The sequence below is a fragment of the Oenanthe melanoleuca genome, chromosome 1A (genome assembly GCF_029582105.1).
Source record: "Oenanthe melanoleuca isolate GR-GAL-2019-014 chromosome 1A, OMel1.0, whole genome shotgun sequence".
NCBI classification, from domain to species: domain Eukaryota; kingdom Metazoa; phylum Chordata; class Aves; order Passeriformes; family Muscicapidae; genus Oenanthe; species Oenanthe melanoleuca.
The window spans coordinates 11,286,319-11,312,560 of NC_079334.1; the positions used below are offsets into that span (position 1 = coordinate 11,286,319).

The following is a 26,242-nucleotide window of genomic DNA, read 5'->3' on the forward strand; positions in this document are numbered from 1 at the left end:
CTTGCTTCGGTGTTTCTAAACCAGAGAACTGCACACGAGGACTGCCATTGTAGGGTAGGTGCTTAGCTAATTAATAAGGAGAGAATAGCATGATTCAGGGAGAGTATTTCTGTAAATTAACTTCCTAACTGGGAGATGTTTAATATTAAAGTGGTGGGGTAGTTTGGTTAGATTTAATGTAATTAAACAGCTGCTCTGAGCAGTTGATGAAGTCCCTAGAAAAGGTGAAAGAATTAAGTGAGGCAGAACTGCTAGTTTTAAATCTTGAAGTAGTGAGCTATTGAGACCTTCTAAGGATTTATTTCTTTAATATGCAGATGAGTAATTTTTAAAGAATCTGAATTCAGGCACCTGTAGAAACCCCAACTCCTGCGAGGGAAAAGGTAGGCCTGTATGGGGAGGGTGCCAGTTCTCCCACCTTGTGGCACCTCAGTCTCTTCCTAACTGGCATCAAGGAAAACCCCTGTGCCACGCTTGAGCTGTGACCCTGTGCGAGCACAGATGCTGCTGCTCTCACACTGCTGGATGCTTCTGGCCACTGTGATGGAAACAAAGTGAGTGCTCACTGTTACAGGTCTACGAAATTTGACTGAATAACACATTTAAAAGCTTCACACATGCAAAGAAGTCATACACTTGTTTGCTCAACAAAGATCATCTTTGAATTTATTAAGGCAATGCAGACAAAATAATCAATCATGTTCTATTGAAAGTAGAGCTGTCATTGATTACATTGATTACACCCTGCATAGCTAGCCAGAGCTTTCTCAAGCTTTTGTTCCCTTATACAAGGTGTTACATTCCTCGAGTAAAAAATTACCTGTCCGAAGTCATTGCTTGAAGTGCACTTACTAAAAATAATAGTAAAAATCCAGTGTAACCTGTCCCAAGTGAGTCATCCCCACCATGGCTGAACAGACAAGCAGTGATGAAGCTGAAGAGCAGCACGCTTATAAATCAGAAGACCTGAAGGCAAGGAACACCATCCCTTTTGTGGTTTCATTATTATTGTTTTAAAAATAAGCTGTTTCTACCTCAGGGGTAAAGAAAGATGTCAGCAAAACACTTCTACCTCTTGTTCCACAATGCAGGAACTCTGGGGCAGTGCAGGGCCAGCTTAGAAGTGCTTTCTTAGGTCAAAAGGAAACTGTAGGACAAGGCTGCTGTGAGACATGGGGAAGAGCTTGAGCTGGACAGGAAGGAGGGGCAGGCCTGTGAGGCCAGGAGAGCTTACAGATGTGGAAGCAATGCCAGAGCTTTGGCAGTTGTAGAATTTGGTATTTCTATTCCAGAAGAGGAGGCATGAGTTCAGTTTCAGTGTGAAATATTCTCCTTCATTAGTGATTTCTGGAATGCTATTGCAAGACAATGTATTAGCTCTGGGATGCTGCAGGAATCCAGAGGCACCAGAGCTCCCTCGAGGTCCGTGGCTCACGTTGTGCCTGACTTGCAGAACCGAAGTTTGTCCCATCACATGCACTGGGACAGAACTGTGTCTGTCCCCCTGAGCCCTCTTTCCATGGAACTCCTTCCTGGTCTTCACCTCTCTGAAGTATGTGCTTTAACCCTGGTTTAAACCCCAACTTGCAAGGACTCTCTGGAGTGAGATGGTAGTAAGGCCTTACTATCCAAAAGCTCAGGGAAGCACAAAGACCCAGTCCAGCATGCCCTTCAGAGATGGTACTGTTCAGCTGAAATCCAGATTTTCTGAAAGATTTAAAAGTGCTGAGGGAGCACTCATGTCAAAATAGACATTATTCTTGTCTGGTTTCATTCACCCAATAATGCCAGAAAGCTCTGCTGTGCTAAATTAAAAGGAAAAATTTTATGAGATGGAGTTTAAAAATGTATACCTGTAAAGAGATCCTGTAAAGAATACAGACAGATCTGTGACTCCTGCCTGAACAGGCTGGAACCTCGACATGGAATTCAGTTCATGCCTGTATTGGCTCTGGCCCCAAACCTTCCTATTAGCTTTATTTAAAAGCTCCTGTGCAATTTACTTTACATGTAGGCCAAGTAACAAACTGAGCCAAAGAAAGACTGAAATCCAGGCACTGTTACTGCACTGTGTATAATCAGGGTCAAAGGGAACGTTCAGGAAAACATAGTAGAGCAGTAGTGCCTTTGGGATGCTCCAGAAAGCTGTGCATTATCAGTAAGTTTTCTTCTTGTGGAATCATCTAAGACACAACCCCCAAAAATGCAACAGTTCTGTCTTTTTTTTTAAGGAAATTATTCTCAGATCTTTTTACCTTGAGTACCTCCCCAAATTCCTTCACAGTGCCCCTGTACTCCCTGCACCCAGACTTTGTGGAAAGCTCCTGGCTCTTCCAGCTGAAGCTGGAGGAAAGCCCTATGCCATGGAATGCACGGCTGCTGCCTTCCTGATCAGCCGCTCAGTCATTGGTGACTTTGGTCTCATCACATCACGTTCATGCAGGAGACACCTGTGAAAGGAGAAGCAGGAGGGTGAGGAGTGGGTGATAAACATGCACTGTTCTGCCAAACAGGCTGTGCTGGGACAAGCCCACGTGGCAGAGCACACCTCTGACTTCCCAGCAAAGCAGGTGTCAGCAGTGGCACTGACTGGAGTTGCAGCAGTTCACAGAAGTTTAGCAGTCCATAACACACATGGTCAACAGGATATATTTGAACACAGAATCATCTGAAAATCAACTACCCTTGGACATACATAGATCATCCATTCAGGCTGCAAGAGCAGACTTCTGGAATTGGAAGCTATTGTGCTTTTTATCCTGGTTAAATGTTGATACATTTAACACAAATGCATATAATTTTAGCCTTAAATTTATTGGTTTGAATATATTCATTACTTCTTACTTTTAGCAACAGTGCTACTTCCACAATTATTTTTCAGGGGAAATACTCACTTTGCAAGGTTTCGTTTGGCCTTTGATTTAGAATTTAAAGCAGCATGAATCAATAACAGGCTGAAAACATCTCTCTGAAAAAAAAGTCAGCAAAATACAAACTAATAAGTAATTTATAATGTATTGCTGGTTACAATGCCTCGGTTACCGAACTGTTAAATTCACAAGAAGGAAACATATCAACATTAAAAATAAACAGCTAACCCTGCTAGTAAGTGTTTGCAAACAGAATTCAGTCACACATTCAGCTTTTCACTGTCTAACACAGAAGTGCTGTTGATGAGGTAAGTGCTTAATGCGGCTATTGAAAGGAGATAAAGTCACATCAGAAAGTCTTTTCTGGATCTCCTTTACCTGAGCATCACTGCCTCCCACTTGGACGAGTTCATAACGGATTGGGTACAGCAGGTCTACAGCTTTGTCACAATTCCCATTTTCAAACTCTACAAAGGCCTGGCACAGTGGCAGCCCCAAACTAGGAGCCAGGGAAAGCTGGTGGTCTTCATGAGGTGCTCTGTAGAATGAAAAAGTGGTTAACTTTCATATGCCAAATCATAAATAGCCACTGCCACTGCCTGCAGACAGGTTTTTTTTTAACTATATGAAGCCTGGTGTTTCAGGTACTTGACTTTGGTCACTTCTTTTGGTGTGGTTATGCTACTGTCACCTTTTTGTTACTCATCCAGCAATCAGTTTTTATTTTCCTGAATAGACCCACAAAAGGCACAGACCCAACCCTCCCTACCTCTGCAATAAACAGTTTGGGCTAGGACAGTAAGAAAAGTGCCATTTCTTTTCTGCTGACCCCACCAGAACATCCTAGTGCTCGTCCTCTGTCTGGCCACATGTGGCCACCAGTCCTTGCACACAGCTCCCAGTCATGACCTTGCGAACCAGCTCCTTCTCAAGTCAGCATTACAAAACTTCCTCTTTCTTTCTCTGGGCCAGCCTTCATTTTCCAGTAGGCAACACTGCCCTGTGTGCTTATCATTCCTTAAATAAACTGTGGAATCCTATAAAGATAAAAGTGCATAACAGATGTTCATCTGAAGCAACTTGAGACAGCCAGTGATGAAAATGATGGAACAATTCCTCATTTACACGTTATGTCCAGCATATCCATGGAAAGGAGCTGTGACACCAACCACCAGGGAGCGCCATGGGACACCCATGCTGGGACAAATTCCCAGCAAATTTCCATGGCTAAGGCCAGGGAAAAATACCGGTGCAATGCCAGATGGGATGATGTTTGTGTCCAGGTTGTATCACTGCTTTCTTAACATACTCAAAACACCTCTGGGGTATCATTTATATATTACATATTTGTGACAGATGTAAATTAATCCAATCATTAATATAGCTCCTTCAGCTCACAGCCTGCTTTCTCAAATAATGAAATTAAGCTTTATAATATTTCAAACTACAGCTAAAAATGTACACATATATTATTAAGGCTGGAAGAAGATGAAAGGAAGCACTGGGTGAAAGAATAAGTAGCATATTTGAACACATGTTCATTAAAACCCGTGGTGGGCAGTTTTCCGTACTTTCTATATACTGACATACTTATATAAATAATAGGATAGATAACAAAATAGATTTTCCGTTTTCTACTTTAGTTAAATGAGACGTACTTAAGCTTGCTTTGAAAATTATTTCTTTTGATAAGTATTCTTAAAAATTACAGTATTCCTTGAAACTACATGTCATCAGGGAAAAAAAGTGACAATTTCAGGTTCTCCTTCCTTTTTTTAAAGGCAAAGGAAGCAACAGTTGTTTAAATAGCGGGCAAAAAGGGTGTAGTGGGGGAAGAAATTTAATTTATATATATATATACATCTATATATCCATATCTATATCTATATCTGTATCAACCTCTTCAAAAAAACCCAAGGCAACTCACAGTCATTTAATACCTAAGGGAACACAAAACCCTATTTTTTTAAATGTAGTACTTATATATTCAACTTTTTCAAATAATTTAATTTGAAAGTGAAATATTCTAGATTATTACTTTAGTAGTACTTCAAACCTAATTTCCTGCAGATGGACCTAACAACACATTAAAGAGTAGCCATTATAATATCACTACCAATTAACGTTCTGTTATTAAGCTTTTAAACCAGAGCAGAAAATATCCACCACAGACAGCTGACATATCTTGTAGAATGCTCTTATTAACATACTTTACTCCTTGTCTGTAACACAGCTTAGTGTGACCCACTAAAAGGAAACAGACAACAACTGCTCAGGTGGTGTCCATGACCTCAAACACAAAAGATTTTTGCTCAACAAGATGAGAAACCTCTCCAGACATTAACTCAATAAATAAATAACAATATGGATCTCCTAACTGGATGTTGCCCTGCTTAAACTAGATGTGTCCCAATGACATGCTAAGGCAGAGAGTAGCATGTTGGAGCTTCAGCAAGCCAGAGACATCATTGCTCTCAAGTTGAGAGGGCTATTCACTGAACCCAGTGCAGGAATTCCTTGCTTACCTGGCAAGTTCCTGCAGAGTTGTTAAAAGCTCCTCAGTAGTTTTGTGGTCTTTGGCTCCAAGAAAAGACATCAAGAAGTGCACATCATTGAACAGAAGAATGTGATCCTTGGTGTGCTTCTTCGTAACCCCAAGCAGATCATTCCACCTGTCCCCAAGCTTTACGCCTAAGAGTAAAAATACTTCTCTCAATAACATTGCCATATGCAGAAGTATGACTTTGCAATGTACTTTCAGCCACTCAGCATAAAAAGCATTCCTACTGAACTCAAAAGAGTGTTTCCTGATGTGGCAAAATTAATGCAGCAATAATGCTCAGCCAGCCTGCCTTATCTGGGCCAAGAGATTCTTGACTGTCAGGAATTTAAAGGTATTATTTTAGTCTGTATTGTGTGAGCTTCTGGCTTTGTTATGAGATTGCTCATAATGTCTTGGAGGTGCTGCTCACCACGAGCCATCTGTAGCAATCACAAGACAGAGTGAGAAGATGGATTTAATAAAAACCCCAATACATCATTAGTGTTTTAGCAGAACAGTGTGACATACTGCCTGCAAATCATGTCCCCTGCCATGAACCCCAGTGTATAAACACTGACATAAAAAGGGGAAATGCCACTGAGTTAGGAAAGTACAAAAAGCCAGAAGGGGTTATGTCCATACTGACTATTTCAATCAGGATCAAAACAGAAAAAAAGGCTCTAACTAGAAATTTGCATCCAGAAAATGCTATGGGTTTTTAGAGGCTTATGCACTTAATTGCTCAGCCTCAGACCTCTAGGGACAATAGAAGTGCATTTTTCAAAGAAGTAGTGACCTATGCTAGCTGGAGCTGATTGCTATGCCACACTGGCATGGAAAATGGAAGCTCTTGGCAAGAATAAAGCTTATGGACATTACTAGGAATTTTACACTAATGCTTTCCTCAAGTTTCTTTTGAAACACTTGAGCCTGCTGTGTAATTACGTTAAAGTACTTCCCCAACATGAATGGCAGGGGAAGGGAAAGTTATAAAAAAGAATGGCTAGAGGATATCCTACCTTCCAGATGAAGTCTGTAGAGAATTGAACTGTTATCAACAATATCCAGGATGCTTCCACTTGTTAGGGTCTGAGGAGCAATCTGTAATCACAAATATTCATAGGCTGGCCAAGTCATGTGCTAGTGGAAACTTCCTCATATTATCAAACTTATTTTCACAGTACTAAATTAATTTTATACTTCTATTAATTCAAAATTACTTGTTTTGTAGTAGTCCTAATTGCATCTTTCTTGAGTACAGGAATTTGCAATGAAAGAAACTTTTTTGGCTTTTCATGTGTTGTTTTTCTCAGTAAATATGGAGAATCACCATGGTATTTTATTTTTTCCAAAATTGTGCCATAAATATTACTTCATTTGATCTATGTTAGTAGATAGAAATCTGCCCAGCAGCTTTCTTAATACTTGCAGTATTTTTAAAATCCTTACAAAGATGTGCAATGTTATCTAATTTGATACTGCTTATTTACCAAGGTTGGTTTGAAATCCAGCATGCAAAACTAGTTCTTTGTAAAGGTGACTTGACTTTATAAGAAAATTAATTTACATCCTTTGAAAGGTATGAATAAGAAACATGAACAAAATGGAAATCAGTACCACTGTAGCTCTTTGAAGCACTCAGATTATGTAACACTCAAGTCCTGGGGGCATTTTCCCCAGAACTGCTGAGAAGTTGTTTCCCCAAAAGACTGTAATAACAGATGTAAACAATATTTATACACACATCACATACTGTGATAGGTTTCAATCTCACACAGAAGGAAGAAAGCACATGTGATTTGGCATGATCTCAGTAAAGAAAAAAAGGCCCCTACTCACATGCTTGTCATAAATTGTCAAAGCAGCTTCATATTCACCCTGTAAAAACAAAGGAGGACTGTGGTTAACGTGCAGACATAGCAACCAGCAGAGACTGGCAGCAACCAGAGACAAACACATTAACAGACATAATAACAGCTCTTCAGGATTGCCTGATCAAAACAAACCAATTCAAAGAAACTTTGAGGTATTCAAAGTAGAAAAGCCTGGATTTAACAGGCAAAATGATCTAAAAATAAGTACCAGTACTGGCACAAGTTAAGCAAGAAGGAGAAACATGAGGTATTGTCTCTCATTCTAATGTTCCTTTCAGAGATTTTTCAAAAACCAGTGAATCTCATGGTGCATGCAAAGAGATGGAAAAAAAAACCAGTTTTAAGTAGCCTTCAAAAAAGTTATGTAGATAGGAAGTGGCAAAATAAATAAACTATCGGACTCCTGTTGAGAATTATGTTCCTTTTATGTTACTTTGCTTTCTGGGCAAAGGATGCTGCCTTCTCAAGAATGCCACATTTATGTACCTATTAAGCTGAACCCCACAAGTGATATGCATTAAATCCAAGGAAATTCTGACAGGCTGAGTAAAATTACAACCACTTTTAAAGGTTTTCAAAAGTAAGAATTAGTAACAATAATTAATAGCACTGGTAACCCAATTTAGAGTTTATGGCCTCTTTTTCTATAGTCAGCAAATTTTTGGGCCTGAAAATGAGTACTGAATTTTTAAACAATTTTGTTAATTTTTGTCTCAAATTTAGAGATCTAAGTTCATCCTGCTATTGTGCTAAATGTAATTAGTGAGACTATTGGATCTGCAAACATGCAATAACCTCACAGCAATATTTCGATATTCTTAGAAAGATACCGAAACTTTTGACCAATACAATTAAAATTCTCAAAATAGCAGTATTAAAGTACTATGCCACTTCGTAAATGAAGCATTGTGCTATTTTATAAAAACATCCCTTTAAATAGCTGACAAAACCCCCCAGTAAATGTTAATTCTGCCTTTTAAAGAGCTTTAGATAACTTATCTGGATCATAAATGAAATATATGAAATGTATGAAAATACCTCATACCTTTTCAATGTAGTATAAAGCCCAGTGCCAGTAATTATGGCAAGCAAGCATATCACTGCTCTGGAAAGAAAATTAAAAAAAATATATATTTATATATTTACAAAATAACTTCTCTTTTCAAGTTATCTAGTCAGGTTTCTGTTTCCTCCTTCAGCAAAACTGAGTACTTCAGGAGACACAAAAGAGACAAGAAAATTAAATCAGCTGCCAGGACACCTCATTTGGTACACTTGTCCTTGCAGCTATTCGGGGCAACACCTCAAACCCAAGGTTTCCCCCACACAATTTTCCAGATAAGAATTTCACTTGGATGCCTCAAAATTCACCTTTCTTCAGCATACTTTAAAAAAATTAATCCACATCAATAAGAGTAAGATTTGTCTCAACTAAAATTTAGGCATCTCATCTGAAGTAGTGGAGAGAGGAGGATATGGATGCCTTATGAAGGCCATTTGTCCCAGCCATCTAGAACCTACCTCAGACAAAGAAGAATAACTTTTTAAACAAGTTTTACTACAGGCTACAGAAGCTGCAAGAGATGCTAAACACACTGGCAGCTCATCAGGTGAGATGAATTTTTGCTGGACTGCACCAATTTCACACTGTCCTTTCCAGTTGCCACCTGAACTTCAAATACTCTTCCCTAGACTGCAGTTCAAGGCAATTGGAGTTCATTTTTGTGAATGCATTAAAATTAGACAAATGTAGTTCCATAATCCTTTGGTAAAAATTAAAATACCAGAAAGGTTCACCCCTCTCCTCCCACTTTGTCCCAGTTCTGTAGTAACACTTACTGTTCTCATAAGTGGAAAAAATAATCTTTATTGTTATACTGACAACTGTAATGACCACTTTCAGGAAGTACAAAGGTAAAGGTTCAACTAAATGTCAGGGCCTTACAGTGCTAAGTTAAACATACTGGTAATCTCTGCTTGTTTAATATTAGATCACAAAACAAACTCAAGCAAGAGAAGCAGTTACGTGCTTGATACAAATACTTGAATATCATACTGCCATTCCAAATGTCATAGAAATAAGATCATGGAATTACCTGACTAAATAAAGCAAAATACTTTCCCTGCTGCTAAATTTGAGCTCTGAAAAAGATTAAATTGCTAGAGAGATGGGGGGCTTGCACTTGATTTTATTCGGATAAAGAGTATGAATTACACAGATGTGCAACTATTTTAAGCAGCAAGAGTTAAAAAAAAATCGATCCAAAAGTCACTGACTGGGGTTTTTAAGGTATCATCCAAACCCCCTACATCACATCACTGTTTCATTAAAACTAACTTATTAAAAGACAAAATGCTTTCTGGGAAGTGACAGGTGTGAACTTCATGCAAGAGTTTTCTGTCTGCACTTCCAAGTCCAGTATCTGAATGCTTAACTTAAAACATAAAACAAGCACAAAAACAGCCTGTCTAGTTTGACTATCTGGTCCTGTTCTTTGGGTGAGGTGGAATAGTCAGCTCAGATGACTCTAAAATAGACTCTTGTGTGTTCCAGCAAAGGCAAACCTCACAGCCCTCAACTCTGAATATAACAGACTTAATCACTGGGTAAAAGCTGTCAAACACAAAATGAAACTTAATTTACAGCAAAGGACTGCATGACAGACTAATTAACCTGTTCAATAGTCTGAAACATGGTATCAAACATATTGGATATATAAGGTAACTGATACACTAGAAAGTAATTAGTACACTAAAAAAAGATAAGAGAATAATTTCTCTTTTCTTTACAGTTGCTCTTAAAATCCTCTCCCCATCCAGAAGCAAATATTTTAGTGTTTTGAAACAGTTGATTTGACTGTGTCATTTCCCACCTCATCTTCGGTACCATGAGGAGATTTATCCAGGTCCTTCAAGGGACTGTCAGTGCTTACCTCAGCCTAAGTAAAAAGCTTGTGAAAGAATCAGTGGTCACTTCACTTTTATAACCACAAAACAGATTACAAATAAGGACAGCCATGTGCCTCATAACATGTCACTTCTTCCTGCCTCTTGCTTAAAAGCTGCATAGAGAGTAGCAGCACCTCAAAGGAGGATTTCCTCTAACATGCAAACTCTGCATTGATTGTAACAGGTCTGCAGATAGGAAGGAATTGCAGGCAGAGGACTCAAGAACTTGGCTGCAGGAATTAAAGAAAACCTAAAAGGAGCTTTTTCAGGGATGCCCCAAAAATGTTTACCTTCCAGTTCTTTTCCGTTTCCTTCATGAATTTTAATCCTTTCTCCACCTCTGCTTTCATTTCATTTACATGAGCTATAGTATGGACAGACCATGCATCTGTCTGATTTATGGCCAAAGCCTACAAGTGAAAAACAGGAAAACACAATGAGCCTTACAAACTTGGAAATACAGACATTTATCATTGCTTATCTAGAGACAAGAGACTACTTTTTACTTGCTGCATTTTAAATACATCCTTGTACCACTCCAACTAACCACAGCCCAGAAGTCTGATTTGGACAGAAAAGGAAGAGAATGTTTCTTGGCTGACTTCACTTCCCAGCTTCTGCTGCAGGGAAATAACACCTGCAAAACACTTTTAAAATGCAGGCTTTGATGATGACTGTGAAATGACATCTATTTCACAGACATTCATCAATGAAAGAACTGCAGGCACAGGCACAGTATATTCCATGATAGAGTGCATTGCAGATAACTATTTCTTTTCCAAAAAATGGTCAGCTCGGAGTCAGCCAATTCCTCTTCCTTCCCACTTCCAATTCCCACTAGGCTTTTGGCATTTTGTAAAATTAGTCATAAACCTAGTAAAGGTTAAGTTCTAGCATTTAGTCTCTATTGTCACTTTCAGCAACTTGATGTAATAGAAGTTTTGTCAAGAACATCCATTAGAGATTAATTGTGTCTGAGACTCCTGGAGGACAGGGATAATCCTGAGGACTGGAGAAAGTCAATTATAATTACTATCTTCATAGAAAGGAAACAGGCTGGCAAATACTGATCCCCAGTAACATTGTTACAGTTAATTGTTCAATAATCCAGGAACAAGCATCAAGGAAAAAAATGGGAACGGGAGGCCATGCAGGACTGGTTGTCAAGAACAGAGTACATCCAAACAATCCAACATTCTTTAATAGGAGTAAGCAGCCAATTATACATGTGGGAAGCAGCAGATGGGATGACATATGGATTTTATAGGGTGTTCTGACCCCACCTGACAGGACATGCTCATAAGCAGGTGAATACAGTCCAGTGAAACTGCCTTGGTGGGGCAGGAATGCAAGAATAGTCATCAAAAAGTCTCACAAAGCTCTTTGAGCATTTCCATGTTGAGCTGTATCTCTTTGCTAGTTTGAATAATAACGGGCAGAAACCAGCACCCTGTCTGAGAATTCTCAGGCCTTTTAGCACCAACAGCAGGCACTTTACCTCATGGGCAACTTTCTCAGCACGGTCAAAAAGATTTGTTTCCACGAGTCCAAAAGAGTAGTAGCCCTTCACATAGCTAACAAAAAGGGGAAAAAGAGCACATCATCCATTTATAACTAGGTTTAATCCAGGACTGAAAAAACATACTAGAAAGAGCATTTGACTCAAAAAAGTTCTTGCAGTGCAATTTACAAGGGTTCAAACTCACAGGACTGCTAAGCTAATTCTGAGGAAATTAGTGACCCTGAGACACCAGCATGGCAAACACTGATAAGACACACATCAGAACAGACATCTCCATCTCTGGATGAGATGCAACCACCTGCCTCCTAGAACCAGCTGCTAATCTCCGTAACAGTTGCAAGATGCAGAATTAACAGGCTAGAAGTGAGACTACTGTCACCAAAGCTATCTGAGCATCTCAAAGGCCATCTTTACATTTTCCTCAGTGCTCACAAAACCACAGGAGGGTATTTTTACATGAAGTGGCCCTTTAAAACTGGTTGTAAATCATCCTCATTAAGCCATAAATGCCCAACATAAAGGAAAAGTAAGGCTGTTATGTGCACCTGATTTATTTAGTAGATCAAGATGAATAGTATTTTTTTTTGGTAGAAATGAAGAAATTTTGCCACTGCCCTGGGTGAGGACATGATTTTATCCTGTGTGTTATACATTATGTGCTATATTTGACAGCAGAGAGACACAACTCACTTAAGAAAAAATCCCTCAACAACAGTGTCAAGAGGGATACTGAAGACACATTCTATGTGTGGTCAAATTCTATTAACTTCTAGACTCTAGATTTTTGTCAACATGACTGTTTCCAAAAGATCCTCAACTTGCAAGTCTGAACTTACAAACCATGTAGTCCATGCACACCAGATAAAGAGCAATTTCTAAGTGAAACATGACCCACCTGCTCAGTGGAACATCGCGTGTCCAGAAAGGATAAACACGGGCAACAGAATCTCGCATCTGACGTTGATATCCCAGGTAGAAATAAGTGTCATGGGAAAATTTGAGGGCTAGCAGGTCAGTTGGGTGGTTCTGCAAAATCTGCTCCCATAGATCACAAGCTTTTGGAAGTTGGCTAGAAATAAAAAATTATTTCCATCACTGAAAGAATGCACACATGCCTGCCCCTACTGAAAAAATAGAAAATTCAGCATCAAATTACTTATTCTTTTCCTTGAAGGAATTACTTAGTCTTTTCTAAGTTAATAATGGGATTATCTTCATTTGGCACCTTCTGAGAAATCTTATGAAGGAAATTGTATTGGGTTACACTAAATCACTGCAACACACAAGAAAAATGAAACAAGCTTACACTATAAATCTAAAAATTTTCCTGCAGGGCTGAATAGTTCCTACAGGGACCCACCATAATTAATGAAACTTCGTATGTACAAAGACACCTACCCTCTCCTTTAGTGGGAATCAAACCCGGTAGCAGGGCTTCAGTAGCTTCCTCATTTCCTTTGCTGAGATGTAAGGCAAATCCATGCTCACCCATTTGTTTGGCAAACAAATAATGAAAGTGAATCATTACCCTGTATGTTCTACACTTCATATAGATCTATCATATGGAATGAAGCAGTGAGCCTCTACAGCACATGACACTCTAATCCCCTGTTTTACAGCGGAAATAGGTTTTGACATAGGGAGGCAAGAGAGAGAAGTCTGTAACTTTCCTTCTGTGCATCTGAGTCTGGACCCTACTGTAGCCAAAAACTTCATTTCCTAGCTCTAAACCTACTGATGGATTTGTGGCAAATTTAAAACTTCGAGTGCTTAATGCTAGGAAGTGGTGGCAATATAGCACTTTGCCTCCTACAGTGCTGCTCACCAGCTAGGCACGGCACTTAGGATGAAGAGAGAAATTCAGGGACAATCTGTGACATGTCACCCCGATCCTTTGCTAGATGTCAGCTAACATCACACACCACTACTGCCAACTTTCATTTCTGTCTGCAGTAGACAAAGAAACTCTTCACAGTCCCTTGAGCAGGGTGACAGAGGACTTACCCCCTGGCAAACACATCCAATGCTGACACATGAAGCCTCTCCCGCTCTGTCAGTGGCTGTGACTTGGAAAGTGCCACCATGGCTCTCACGGCACTGTCCAGCTCCTTGTCAAGTCTCACAGTCCTTCCAGTGCCAATCAGCTCCAAGCCATTGGCAATGACATGTCCCATTGCTGCAGAAAACAGCACAGCACCAGCTGAGCTCACAGCAGAGCCTTCAGCTCCACAAAACACCAGAAGAGCTGAGCATTTGCTGACTTGTAGACACACAGGAAGTCTCCCAAGCCTGAAGTTCTCAGGTTTCCATGAAAGCTACTCAAACATTTTGTGAAATAAAAAGAAAAAAACACCACACAAAAGCATTCTGCCTGCTTTAGATTTTGAGGAAGTTTTACAGAATTCTATCAATAAACAAAGTCAGTTAAATGCCAAGACAACAGGCATTAACCCAGGGCTTTCCATGCTCAGAATCAAAGGTTATACTCACTAAAGTTTGGATCTGCTGCCTTTAGCTTGGAGAGACATCCGTCAATACCTCCAAGGCTCTCATTATTGGTCCAAGTTGCATACTGTAAGAGAGACAGAGCAAGAGGTCGAGACGTCCTCTATGATACTGGACTTCTTTTTGTTCTCACAGACACAATTCAAAAGCAAGGCAAATGACTAGAAGACAAATGTTGCACTCAGGTAGGTCTAGTGAAGTAGAAAAACTGGGGTTTAATATAATTCAGTCACCAGCAGAACCAATTACCCTGGATATCTATGAGGTTTTTGTCAACTGGCTGATTTGTTCGTATCAAGTGGAATGAGCACACTGGCTGAGATTTTCACCACAGCTGCAGCATCTGGCACAGCCATCTGCTCAAAAGGGTTTCCTGCTGCCAGCTAAAGGCTGAACTCCTGTGGTGGCTTGGTTTTGAGGCTCTCCCAGGTGATAAATTTAAATATCAGCTACAGAAAAGAGTGTTTCATGCATGAGTCCCTTTAAATCACATTTTCTTGCACAGTTTGATCATACCTGTGTCAGCACAGCATCGAAGAGCTTACAGGCTTCATTGCTGGTCGTGGACAGGACAAGTCCAGCATCCTGCCAGGCCTGCACAACAAACAAACAAAGAAAACACAAACACGCTCCTTTTACACCCTCATCTTCCAGGAACATGGACAGATGCTCAAACTGATGCTGTTCTGATATTTTCATCAGCTGTGCACTTTCAAAAAGAAAAGTTGGAAGGACAGCGTGAGGCAGAAACAAACCTTTTTTTCAGTTGTAGTTACATCTAAGACTCAATTAGTTGGAGCCAGTAGTGAGACTAAAGAAGCCAATAATTACCAAGTGTACCAGAAGATCTTAATGGGTTGCCCATGTTGGAGTGTGAAAAACAGAGGTCTCTCTGAGGAACTCAGAGAGAGATCAAAATGCAAGGTTTGAATTAAAACCTTTGGATGGATTGAAGTATATTAAGCTACACATATGTGAAATAGAGGTGTAAGATTAAGTTTTAGATAAGTAAATAAGTAAGTTTAAGTAAGAATATGTTTTAAGTACCTTAAAAAGTAAAAGCCCAAGACATGAGTGTAGAGGTCTTAAAAACAAATTTCAGTAAGAACTGAAAAACATAGTCTAAGATATCAGTGTAGAAAACATGTCTTAAAAACAAGTCGCAGTGAGAGCTCCAAAACATAGTTTTAGACATAATAAAAATATAGTAAGAATTTTGCTTGCATTTTTCAGATATAACAGATAGACCATATGCGTAGATTATACGCAAACTTTCGTATTAAGAAACTAGAATTCTAATAGGTTAAGAAGAAATGCTTCAGATTCATGGTTTTAGCTCATTGGGTAATTTGTAAATAAGAATCTGTGTACTGGAGTGAGAGCTCTCTCTTCCTGCACCATCATCATCATCACTACCACCACATGAAGAAGAGGAAGAAAAAGAACAGAAGAAGAAGATGCTCTTGGGAGCATCTGCTTCCCAAGACTCTATATACACCAGCCCACAGCCTCTGTCTCTGCTCAGGACTCTGTACTAGGCTGTGACTTTGGCCTTCTCAGGGCCTTGCACTGAAGAGCTGCTTCTATTTCTAAGCAGGACTCCTATTTGGGACTCTATGCTGAAAGCTTTTAGCATGGACTTTTAACACTTAGGACCTTCTGCCTTTTGAGACTGATGTGCCTTTACAATAAACAACTTCACAGCAACTAATAATTGCTCAGCTCTTTTCAAAGAGAGCCAAAAATCCCGACAGCCCAGCTCACGGTGACAGTGTCATTCTGAATTCATTACAGCTGTTGGTGAGTTCCTCTGCTACAGGAACACCTCGTGTGGAGACATGGTAAAATAAAACCCTGTTCCCCTATAATCTATAAATCTGTATAAATAACAATGTTCTTATGAATCAGCCTGCAGACCAAACAACCTGGCAGAGCAAATCCACTAAGTTTCTGGAGTTAACCAACTGAAAATAAGAACATGGGAAATGGATAAAGCTAAAAAGCAAAACAGAATTGGGCTGCCATAGTTTCTAGTAACATAACATGACTAAGGCACAACGTCTTCTGGCTGGCTGCTGGCAAATGAGCACAGTTCATTTGAGAAGCTGCCCCAGTCACTTCAGTGTTACTTCAATGCAGTATACAGAACTTAGGGGATATTATAAAAACAGACCTGCGGAAAGCTAGTTCTGACTTCTCCAAATGGAGGCTTAGTCCTTCCTGATGCTGCAAGAATTCAGCTCTTCTCATTTTACATTTTAAAGCACTTCCTAGCTATAAAAATCTGTCAAAATTTTTAAATAACCAGGCAAAGACAACTTTATTCATATATCCTAAAGCTTTCCCACTGTGATTAAAGGCTCACATTCCAACAGCTAAAGCAATTGAGTCTTCACATTACATGCCTGAAAGACTAGACCTGAATCTAAAGTTACATTTTCTTTGCAGTTCATACTATAACCACATATACAATTCACACTATATACTGAAATTGGCTGGAATAAACTTCCTAGCACAATCTGAAGCACTAGAAAGCAGACATTCCTTATCTGAACAGGACAAACTTTCCTTGTTCTGTGCAAAAAGGTCTTCATCCATCATAGCCATACATATTCATTAATACGTGCTTCTTACCTAATATACAGAACTAATTCCTATAATGAATTTCAATGCATATTCCTCCTACTGGAGGTTCTTTTACAGTCCAGGGGAGTCATAAAAAGGAGTCTCTGGTAGTCATATTCACTGAATGCTTTGATATTAAAGGCGACCTTTTGTGAACTTTTTCTTTGGGCATGTTTCTGTGTTACATAACTTGCAAAAAAAACCACTGTAGTCCTTCTTACCTGTTTCTCCTCTGGTTCCAGCCACGTTTATAATCCTGGGTGCATACCTTTAAACCCCTTCATATTTTTTTGCCAGTTAGTCTTTAAGCTCTACTCAGCAACCTTGGGGAAGCTGAAGATTTTTATTCTCTGTGTCATTTATCATCCAGAGAAAGAATAAAGAGAAAAGTCAAGCAGGTAGCAAGGTTAGGCTTGCTATTTACAGGCTATCTGCAAAGTAGGCCAGGAGCCACTCTCAGCATCAGTTATCAAAAAGAAGCTTCGCATGGAGCAGGTCTCTGCATCACTGTCTGTTTCACACAACAGCTTGAGGTGCTTGCCAAGCAGAAAATTATGTCCCATTCTGAGGGGATTTGATGCTAATTCAAAGGAAACAAGGGTTATTTGAAAATGGGCTTGCATCCCTCCCTAAGGACACTGCTGATCGAGCTGAGGTATGTGCTATTTCCAGCAACTCTGGAAAGCCTCTGTTCTGCTATGGCTACAGCCCACCTGACTGATTCCTCACTGGAAGACTCCCCTCTGGCAACAGTTGAATGGCAGCAAGACTGTCACATCAGGGATGCCACTACTCTGGGCCAGTACTAGCTCATCAGGACAATGGGCTACAGGGAAGAACCATCCCACAGCAGCTGCTGGCTCCTGAGAGATGTAAAAGATGTGCTCCAAACCTAACCTCTCATTTCCAACTGAGAACTAAAGAACTACTGGAATCACAGAAAAGCAGCACTGCCCAGACTATTTGGGACAATCAGGTTCTGGGGTTTCTCTCTAGTGAGGTATCAGACTGTGACTGAAGAAATCCAGGAGGGAGTATGAGTGGGCAAAAATCAGCCTCAAGAGTTTGTAAGGCAGTTACCAGTTCCCCTTCCCACAGAGGCTGCCTTTGGCTTCTCTTAGACTGAACTCCCACAACCCTCTAACTCCAGGAGAGTCTTCTCTGTGATGCCTTTTGTATTGGAGAGTCATGGCCTTTGCTCTTCTCACTGCTTCTTGCTGAGACCAAAGCCTTGCCCTTTCCCCTGCTCTAAGATTAGAGTTCAGTCATGAGATCTTGGTGACTGTTTACTTGTATTTAATCTTAGCTGGCTCTGAGAATTGTGCTCTCTGTGGGCTGCAGCTGGCACTTCTTGAATGCCTTGCGTCCCCAGAGCTCTGTCACACGCAATCTTCAAGACTTTGTTTTAACCTGCCACTGCCTTAATTAACCAAAACACAACCATAAACGGAGTTCATCGGAAAGACAGCATGCAAATTACTTAATCAGTAAGCACCTCCTGTGGGTCGCACCCTGTGACCCGAAGCTGACTTTGAAGGCCCGACCACCTCCGAGGCCCACGGAAAGGACGGGTGGGTGCCGCGGGACCCCTGCGCTGGGGACAGGACCCAGACATTCTCAGACACGGGTCTGCTTCCCCAGTAGAAGATCCCAGCAGCAGCTTCCCTGCTCCGAAATCCACCCCAGTGTATGAGGGTGAGCTGTAGCCACAGCGAGCCCGGCTCAGCTCCGCGCCCGCCGCAGCCCAAAGCCCGTCGGCAGCCCCGGAACCCCCTCGGAGGCCACACGCCGCTCCTGAGCGCCGGGCACGGGCAGGACCAAGCCTGGCTGGCTCAGCACCTCAGCAGCCGTCCCCTCGCAGCCCTTCCGCCCTGCCCTCACCTTGCAGTCCCTCAGCGCAGCCATGGTCCCACTGCAATCCCGCCGCTCCGCAGCTCCAAGGAGAGCGGGGGCGGGGCCGCCACGGGCGCGAGCGGCGGGCGGTGGGTATGCGCGGAGCTTCCGCGCCGCCTCGCAGGGACGCCCGCGGGAGTTCGGTGGCCATTATTTGCCCCCAAATCTTTGTTCCTTCTTCCGGACCCACCTCCGGCCCGCGGTGTCTCCAGGTTAAATAGTGTTCTCACCAGCAGCCCTCCGGAGGAGGCTCCGGTGCCCTCGGGCTGCCGTCCCAGCCGTTGGGCCATCCCAACGAGCAGCGCCCAGCAGGCCGCGGGTCCTCCGCCCCGTCCCCTCTGGCCGCGATGGCCGCTCTCCTGCTTCTTGTGCAGCTGCTCTCCTGCTGCCGCCGCGGCTTGGCCGCGTCCCCTGTCCGTCTCCAGCCGTCACCCCTGCGGGTCAGCTGCCCGGGCCCTCACGGCCAAGTCTTCCAGCGGCAGGACAACGAACACAGAGTGTCGTGCCTGTGGAACAGCACCTTGACCCTGCATTACCAGCCCGCCCCTGGAACAGGGCCGGAGGTAGAGGGGGAGGAAGGGCAGCCACCATCCCCACCTTGCTGCCTCTGGTACCTGAACTCGGTCACCGTGAGGAACATCTCACGCTGGTCAGGCCAGGTGGTGCTGCAGACAGGACAAGCTCCCTCACCCGGGGCCTCCAGCCTTCTTACAGTGCAGTGCTCGTCTGCCTCCTGCGCTGCACCCGAGTGCTTTCACCACAACGTGAGCGTCGAGATCTCGACGCAGGATATGCGGCTGTTCGTGCTTTGGCCGCAGACACACGTCATCCGAGTGTGGCAGCCGGTGGAGCTGGGCTGGTGTGCACGCCTCAAGAGTGCCGGCTGGCAGTACCGCTTCAGCAGCCAGAGAGGTGTGCCCTCGACCCTTCTCCTTCCCAGCAGTGAGCACCAGGACACAACATCGCCTGCTGTCTACCCAACAGTTGAGTTGCAACAGACCTGTGCCACCTACTACAGCTACAGCTTGACTGTGTGCTACGGGCACCCTGGGATCCACGTTGCTTTGGTCAGTATTGAGCAGATGCCTCACATGAGCTTCAACCTCTCTCTCAAGGTGGAGCGTGACTTGGTGCGTGTCCTCAGTATCAGCTCCAAGCTCCTTAGTGTTCCTCAGCAGCCCCTCAGCTTATCCTGGTGGCTTCAGCCCCTTACCCTGAGTACACTTGCCTACAGACTGGTGGATACACAGGCTGTAGGAGGTTGGCTCTGCTCCTACAGTTCATTTACACTGTCGAGCAACTTCTGTGCCACTTCTATGTCTCAGAGCTTGGATGAGATAGTGGTGGCCAGCGTTTACTTCCATGTTGATGGAAAGAGGTTTGAGGAATTGGCAGGGGAACTGCACCTGCTCAATGGTACCCTGAGCTTAACTGCTGGCAAAGAGACTCCCATCCATGTCAACCTATATCCAGGGAAGACCAACGGCAGCGCTTACATTTTCAGGTACAACCAGGGAACGTTTTACACGTCTAAAGACAACAACAGCACTTTCTCCACAGATGGCCCTAATACACACACTGTGTTCTACCAATATAAGGAGCTCTCCTACTTACTCACTATAGAGTTTCTGGCCTTACAGTGGTACAAGTTCAAAATATACCTTTATTTGAATCAGAAGAAGGCTTTGGTTAGGTCACTGGCAGAAAGAGACCTTGACATCCATGTTTTCAGCAGTGGCCGTCCTTCTTTTCTGCAGAACTTTAGTTATTTAGTGTGGTTTATCCCCACACAGCATCCGATGTTACAGTGTGAGTGGACCTTCTATCTGCAGCTTTTTGGCACAAAAAAAGACCATGTTGTCCAGAGTAGCATGTACACATACAACAACCACGTAAAAAATGCCGTGCGTTTTGTCCGTCGTTCTGCTTTACCCTTCGATGCAGAGAAATACACGGGGTTTGTGGCAAAAGTGAACTGCACCAGCAGTGCACCTACACCAGCTCTTCTAAGTGTCAGGTTCAGCAACCATACTGCAAAAACTGTAGAAGCACCAGCGGTTTGTGAGAAAAAAGAATGTAAGATAACGAGGTGTTGGATTCAGAGACCTGATCCCAAATCCATTATCTTGTACAGGAAAAAGGCATTCGAATTTTTCCTCTTTGTCAAGTTGAACGTAGACTGTCACATTGGCATATCTATCAACTCTTTATGGCGTGTCTATCCTGCTAAGGACACGAAAACTGAGCCAGACTGGTCACATCCAGTAAACACTTCTGCAATGTTTGGTGTAAAAATGATACATTTAACTGTTCCCAGTAATACTTTAGATTACGGGTTGTATCTGTTTTATTTCACTGTTGATGTAGTCCCAATTATGACCTCAACAGTCCTCAAGGCCTATGATTGGATTTATGTTCAGATTGAGAGAGCTGATCTGTTGGCAAATATTTCAGGAGGCTCAGTCCGCACAGTGGGTTTTTCTGAGAGCTGGACTCTTGATGGCTCTGATTCTTCTGATCCTGATTCACAGGAAGGACAACTGATATTTACTTGGTACTGCACTAAAGACTCGGCAGACTATAAAGCCATGAAATTCAGCCTGAAAAACAGATGCCATCCATTCCAGAAGGATTTGAGATGGATAACACCCTCAGGTCCCATTCAAAAAATACTACCAGAATCCCTCCCAGGAAGCACCTTATACTACTTTCGCCTGGTGATTCAAAAGGGCAGAAGGAAGGCTTATGCTGATCAAATTGTAGAGGTGGATCCTGGCCCTCCACTCATTCTGAGGATGAGATGCCTTGAAAACTGTGGTAGAAGTATAATTCCAACAGAGAGATTTTCCTTATCTGGAAAATGTTCAAACTGTAAACCAGGCAACAAGCCAATATATTACTGGTCCCTTTTTTCAAGCACCTCTGAAGAAATTAATTTTGATTGGGATACCAAAACATCAACAGGAAGGTCTGGGTCTTACATGTCTATACGTGCCCTGACTTTCATAAAGCCTGAATATCCATCCTACATACTTCACTTAAGGGTAACTACCTGGGATGGTAGGAGCACATCCTCCACAACAACCTTTGAAGTAAATATTCCGCCTCAGGGTGGCAGGTGTAGCATCAGGCCCCACTACGGTATAGCCTTTCTGACAAGATTTGTTGTTAGGTGTAGCAAATTTTATGACAGCCATACACCTCTGACATATAAAGTGATAGTAGCTTCCAACGTACCCCAAACTACCCCAATAACTTCTGTGGCGGAAAACACATTTGGCCCAATTCTGTACTTTGGTTATGAGCCTATAACTCCTCCATCTTTTCTCCCAGCTGGAAAGGCCTCTCAGACTTTGACACTTTATGTTCAAGTCCGTGATTCCATGGGGGCATTTACCCAGAGGAGTTTACGTGTCTTCATAAAGAACCCACTTAAAACTCAATCCCTTTCAGCTGTGTTTCACGACCTGATGGCTTCAGCAAGCCGTTTAAGCATGTCAACATCTAATCAGCAGACTGAAGATCGTATAAGAGCTGGTTATTTGGTTTATCTTGCAGCCTCACTCTTAAACTATGTTAAAAACACACCAACTGTCCAGCTCCCTCAGACTCAGCTTCGGGGAAGTGTGGTTAATACAATCTTGAGTATTTCAGTAAGGAACATCATGGAAATCAACCAAGTAGTGGCTGTTCTTTCTGAAGTCACAGATGCAGTTGAGAAAATGAATGTTAGGTCACAAGACCTTGCCATTGGGAAACTGACAGAAATAACAAGAGCTCTGTTGAAACAGAGGTATAGGACCCGTTTGTCTGAGGAAGTAGAAATTCAGACCAGTGGAATACTAAGATGCTTGTCCAACATCCTGAGTGCTGATCTTCTGCTTCTCAAGAATGTCAGTGCAACTGGAATGCAACATGTTTTCTCCATCATGGAAGGTATAGTAGAGGTAGTTTCCCTGGGAAAAGTCCCTGAAGGTATAGAAACTCTAATAGAAACAGATCACTGGAATATCACTCTGAAGAAAAAGGAAGCCTGGAACATTACAAATCATTTGCCTGCCACATACACCTGCCGCAATTGCTTTTATCCAATAGTGAAAGAGAAAGAAGATGGTTCACCAGTGGGCCCAAATACTGTGGTTGCCACTGCCACTTTTGAATTTTATGAGAGCCCATTCCCTTGGTTAGGTTACACATCAGATATTGTATCAATGGTCATGGGGTTTAAAGTGGCAGAGAGTTCGTTTAATGGGGATCTAATTCCAATGACGCCTGAAAGCTCAGATGTTTTTCTTGCCAGAAGAGGTGGAGTTACAGTTTTTAATTTAGTAATGGGACCTGATAAAACAGAAACTTATACAATTGGAGGATTTAGTTTTGAGGTCAATAAAACTGGCACGAGCATATACTTCCAGATCATGACAGAATTACAAGTTACTTTCAAGGTGCTGGTATTTACAGGTGCCAGTCTCATTCATGCTCAGCCCGTGGCCTCGTTTACTGCTTTTCATGACATGCCAACAGTTGCAAGTGGAAATGGGACATCCACTGCTGACTGTAGCGTTACAGGTCCCTATATAGTCTGTCTCCCACAGTCCCTGCTGGCAATCATAGTGCAGGAAAGTGGCGTAGACAGTCAGAAGATCTTTATTATCTTGAAGACACACTATATCTTAAGGTACCCAAACCGGAAACTGGTGGACATATACATTTTTAATGACTGCTGCTTATATCTGGATGGGATTGAAAGTCAGTGGAACAAAGACACATGCAGGCTTGGCTCCTTCACCGACTGGCAGAAGATACATTGTGTCTGTGACTCCAAGAAGACTCGTCAGCGTCTGCCATCTCTTCCATCAGGCAACATCAAGTTCCTGGCAGCCAAAGTAGTAGTTCTTCCCAACACAGTAGATCTGGGGAGAAACCTGATAGCAGACATACCTAAAAACCCACTGACCCTCATAACAGTGCTATCTATTTTTGCCATCTATTTGTTTTTGTGCTGCTGGGCTATAGGAAGAGACAGGGCTGAGAAGGAGATCAAGTACATTATCGTTCTGCCAGACAACGAGGCTTCTGATCAAGGGAGCTTTTTGGTCACTTTGTACACAGGCAGTCGCTGGAATGCTGGGACCACAGTCGAGGTCTTTGTGCAGCTCATCGGCCAGTACGGCAGGAGTAAATTCCGTTGTTTATGGCACCAGCCTTCTCCAGCTTTCCAACGGGGAAGCATTGATTGCTTTCTGGTAACTACTAAGAAAAACTTGGGAGATATTAGATCCTTCAGGGTCAGGCTCAATGATGAGGACAAATCGCCAACCTGGTTCTTAAGCAGAGCGGAAGTTGAGGACATGTCCACCAGGAAGGCCTGGTTCTTTCTGTGCAGAAAATGGATTTTCCTTGACAAGAACAATCCCTCACGAGACTGGAAATTTTCTGTCACAGATCCTGAGATACCTCTACCCAAATTGGACTATTTTCTTATTAATTTTAACAGGAGACTGACAGAATACCATCTATGGCTCTCAATTTTTGCTCCTGTCATCGCTGGGGCTTTCACCAGGTTCCAAAGGTTGTCTACATTTTTAGCAGTAATATTATTCAGCTTGCTTGTTAACATTATGTTCTTTAATGCTGAAAAAGATGATGCAGCTCCAATATATCTTAGGTATTTGAGATCAATAACAGTAGGAATTGAATGTGCTTTGCTTACCCTCCCCGTGGAAATGTTAATAATTGCCTTATTTAAGTGTTCCCAGAAGGATCCTCCTCCTGTTGTGACTAAGATGTACCCAAAGGTAGATTCTAGGTATTGGAATAAATGCGTAATATCTGAAAAAGATGCAAATGTAATTGACACAGACGAGCAGACGGTAAATGTGGATTCTCCTCGTAAGGATGAAAATTCCCAGAAGTCAGGTTTCAATTTGGCAGAATGGGGCATCTTTTCCAAAGCAAGGAGACTAAGCGCTACCATCAGGCAGCTTCGCAAGGTCCCGGACACTGAGCCCGTGCTGTGCTGGTGGTGTATCTGTGTGGCCTGGGGACTGGTTCTGAGCATAACTGTGCTCTCATCCTTCTTCATTGTGCTCTATGGTTTGTCCTATGGCTACCAGACTTCCCGAGAGTGGCTCATAGCATCTGGAACCTCCTTTCTTGAGAACTTATTTTTCCATTCAATTCTGAAATCCTTACTTTTCTCAGCTATGAGCACAATTCGCCCAAAATACCTTGGGGACATCAGATGGGTAACTCAGGAAAAGCGTGTGGAGATTAATAAGGCTGAAGAAGCTGAGAGAGTTTCCTGAAATTTGCTGATGTCAAAGGCACCAAGTAATATCAGCCTTTGGAAGACAATGAAAGCAAACATGCTAAGAAGGGCAAAAATTAAAGTAAATACACTTATTTTCATTGAAGGTGTCATCCATCACCTTGTCTTTTTATCACTGCCATTAAATTTTGCATATCCCACTGAGAATGCCAACAGTTTCCACTACAGCCAGTCCTTGAGTAGAAGCTGCTTTCAAAAAACTCCCACCCAAGTTCTGTGGCTAAGCATGACCTTGTCTCTCACGGCAGTATCAACTCCTCTGCCCAGCTCGCAGAGGTGATGCTCACCTCTGGCTGAGCACATGCTGATGTAAGAATAAAAAATACCCTGACGGTTGGAAACATCGGCGTGTCCATCCGAGGGCTGGGGGCACGCTGGGGACACCTGAGTGTCCATCCCGGGAGCTGGGGACACGCTGGAGACGCGGCGTGTCCCTCAAAGCCGGAGCAGGGAATGAGGGAAGGCAGGAGCGTTCACGGGTGCACAGCGCCCCCTGCCGGCCGCCCGGCGCCCCCGGCCCCTGTCAGGGAGGCCCCGGAGCCGCGGCGTCCGCGCGCGAGCCCGGAAGTGGCTCGGTGGGCACCGGGAACCGGAACGGGAACGGGAACCGGAACGGGGACGGGGAAAGCGGAAGGGGAACGGGAACCGGAACGGGGACGGGGAAAGCGGAACGGGAACGGGGAAGGCGGAAGGGGAACGGGAACCGGAACGGGGACGGGGAAAGCGGAACGGGAACGGGGAAAGCGGAAGGGGAATGGGAACCGGAACGGGGACGGGGAAAGCGGAACGGGAACGGGGAAAGCGGAACGGGGTAACCCCGGGTAGAAGGTGGGCGCCGGGGGGAACTGGAGCCGACGGGAAGCGGGAATCGGGAGCAAACAGGAGCAGAGACAGAACGCGAAAGGGGGGTTGAGGGCGGGAAAAGACACACAGGAGCCGGGAATAGGGGAGCGGAGGGGAGATGAGGAGGGGGTCGGGGATCGGGAGACGGGGGCGAAAGGAGCTGGGGGCTCCGTGTGAGGGTGGAATCGAGGACCTAGGGAGAGCCTGAGGGAGCTGGGAACCGGAACGACGGCGGAGGGAAGCGGGAATTGTGGGGCAAAGGGGAGCGGAGCGGAGAACCGGGATCCG

General features: G+C 43.1%; 2 protein-coding genes across 5 annotated transcripts; one reads left to right on the forward strand and one right to left on the reverse strand.

The window, feature by feature from the left end:
• Window positions 1–635: 635 nt before the first annotated feature.
• On the reverse strand, window positions 636–19,223 carry TTC38 (tetratricopeptide repeat domain 38). 4 transcript variants are annotated; one of them, XM_056507733.1, is made up of 15 exons: window positions 18,769–18,955; window positions 17,109–17,237; window positions 14,779–14,856; window positions 14,248–14,329; window positions 13,762–13,933; window positions 12,653–12,826; window positions 11,734–11,809; window positions 10,526–10,645; window positions 8,332–8,391; window positions 7,252–7,290; window positions 6,432–6,513; window positions 5,396–5,561; window positions 3,249–3,408; window positions 2,895–2,968; window positions 636–2,450 (listed from the first exon to the last, which is right to left on the reverse strand). In XM_056507733.1, exons 5-15 carry the CDS (start codon window positions 13,929–13,931, stop codon window positions 2,357–2,359), a joined length of 1,215 nt encoding a protein of 404 aa, XP_056363708.1. In that variant the 5' UTR covers window positions 13,932–13,933; window positions 14,248–14,329; window positions 14,779–14,856; window positions 17,109–17,237; window positions 18,769–18,955; the 3' UTR covers window positions 636–2,356. The 4 variants fall into 4 exon arrangements, with proteins under 4 accessions (XP_056363708.1, XP_056363698.1, XP_056363689.1 ...); XM_056507723.1 differs by lacking the exon at window positions 17,109–17,237 and adding an exon at window positions 17,312–17,467; XM_056507714.1 differs by lacking the exon at window positions 17,109–17,237 and having other exon boundaries at window positions 18,769–19,223.
• Window positions 19,128–25,350, forward strand: PKDREJ (polycystin family receptor for egg jelly). Its single transcript, XM_056507463.1, has one exon. It carries the CDS (start codon window positions 19,128–19,130, stop codon window positions 25,086–25,088), a length of 5,961 nt encoding a protein of 1,986 aa, XP_056363438.1. The 3' UTR covers window positions 25,089–25,350.
• The last annotated feature ends 892 nt before the right edge of the window (window positions 25,351–26,242 follow it).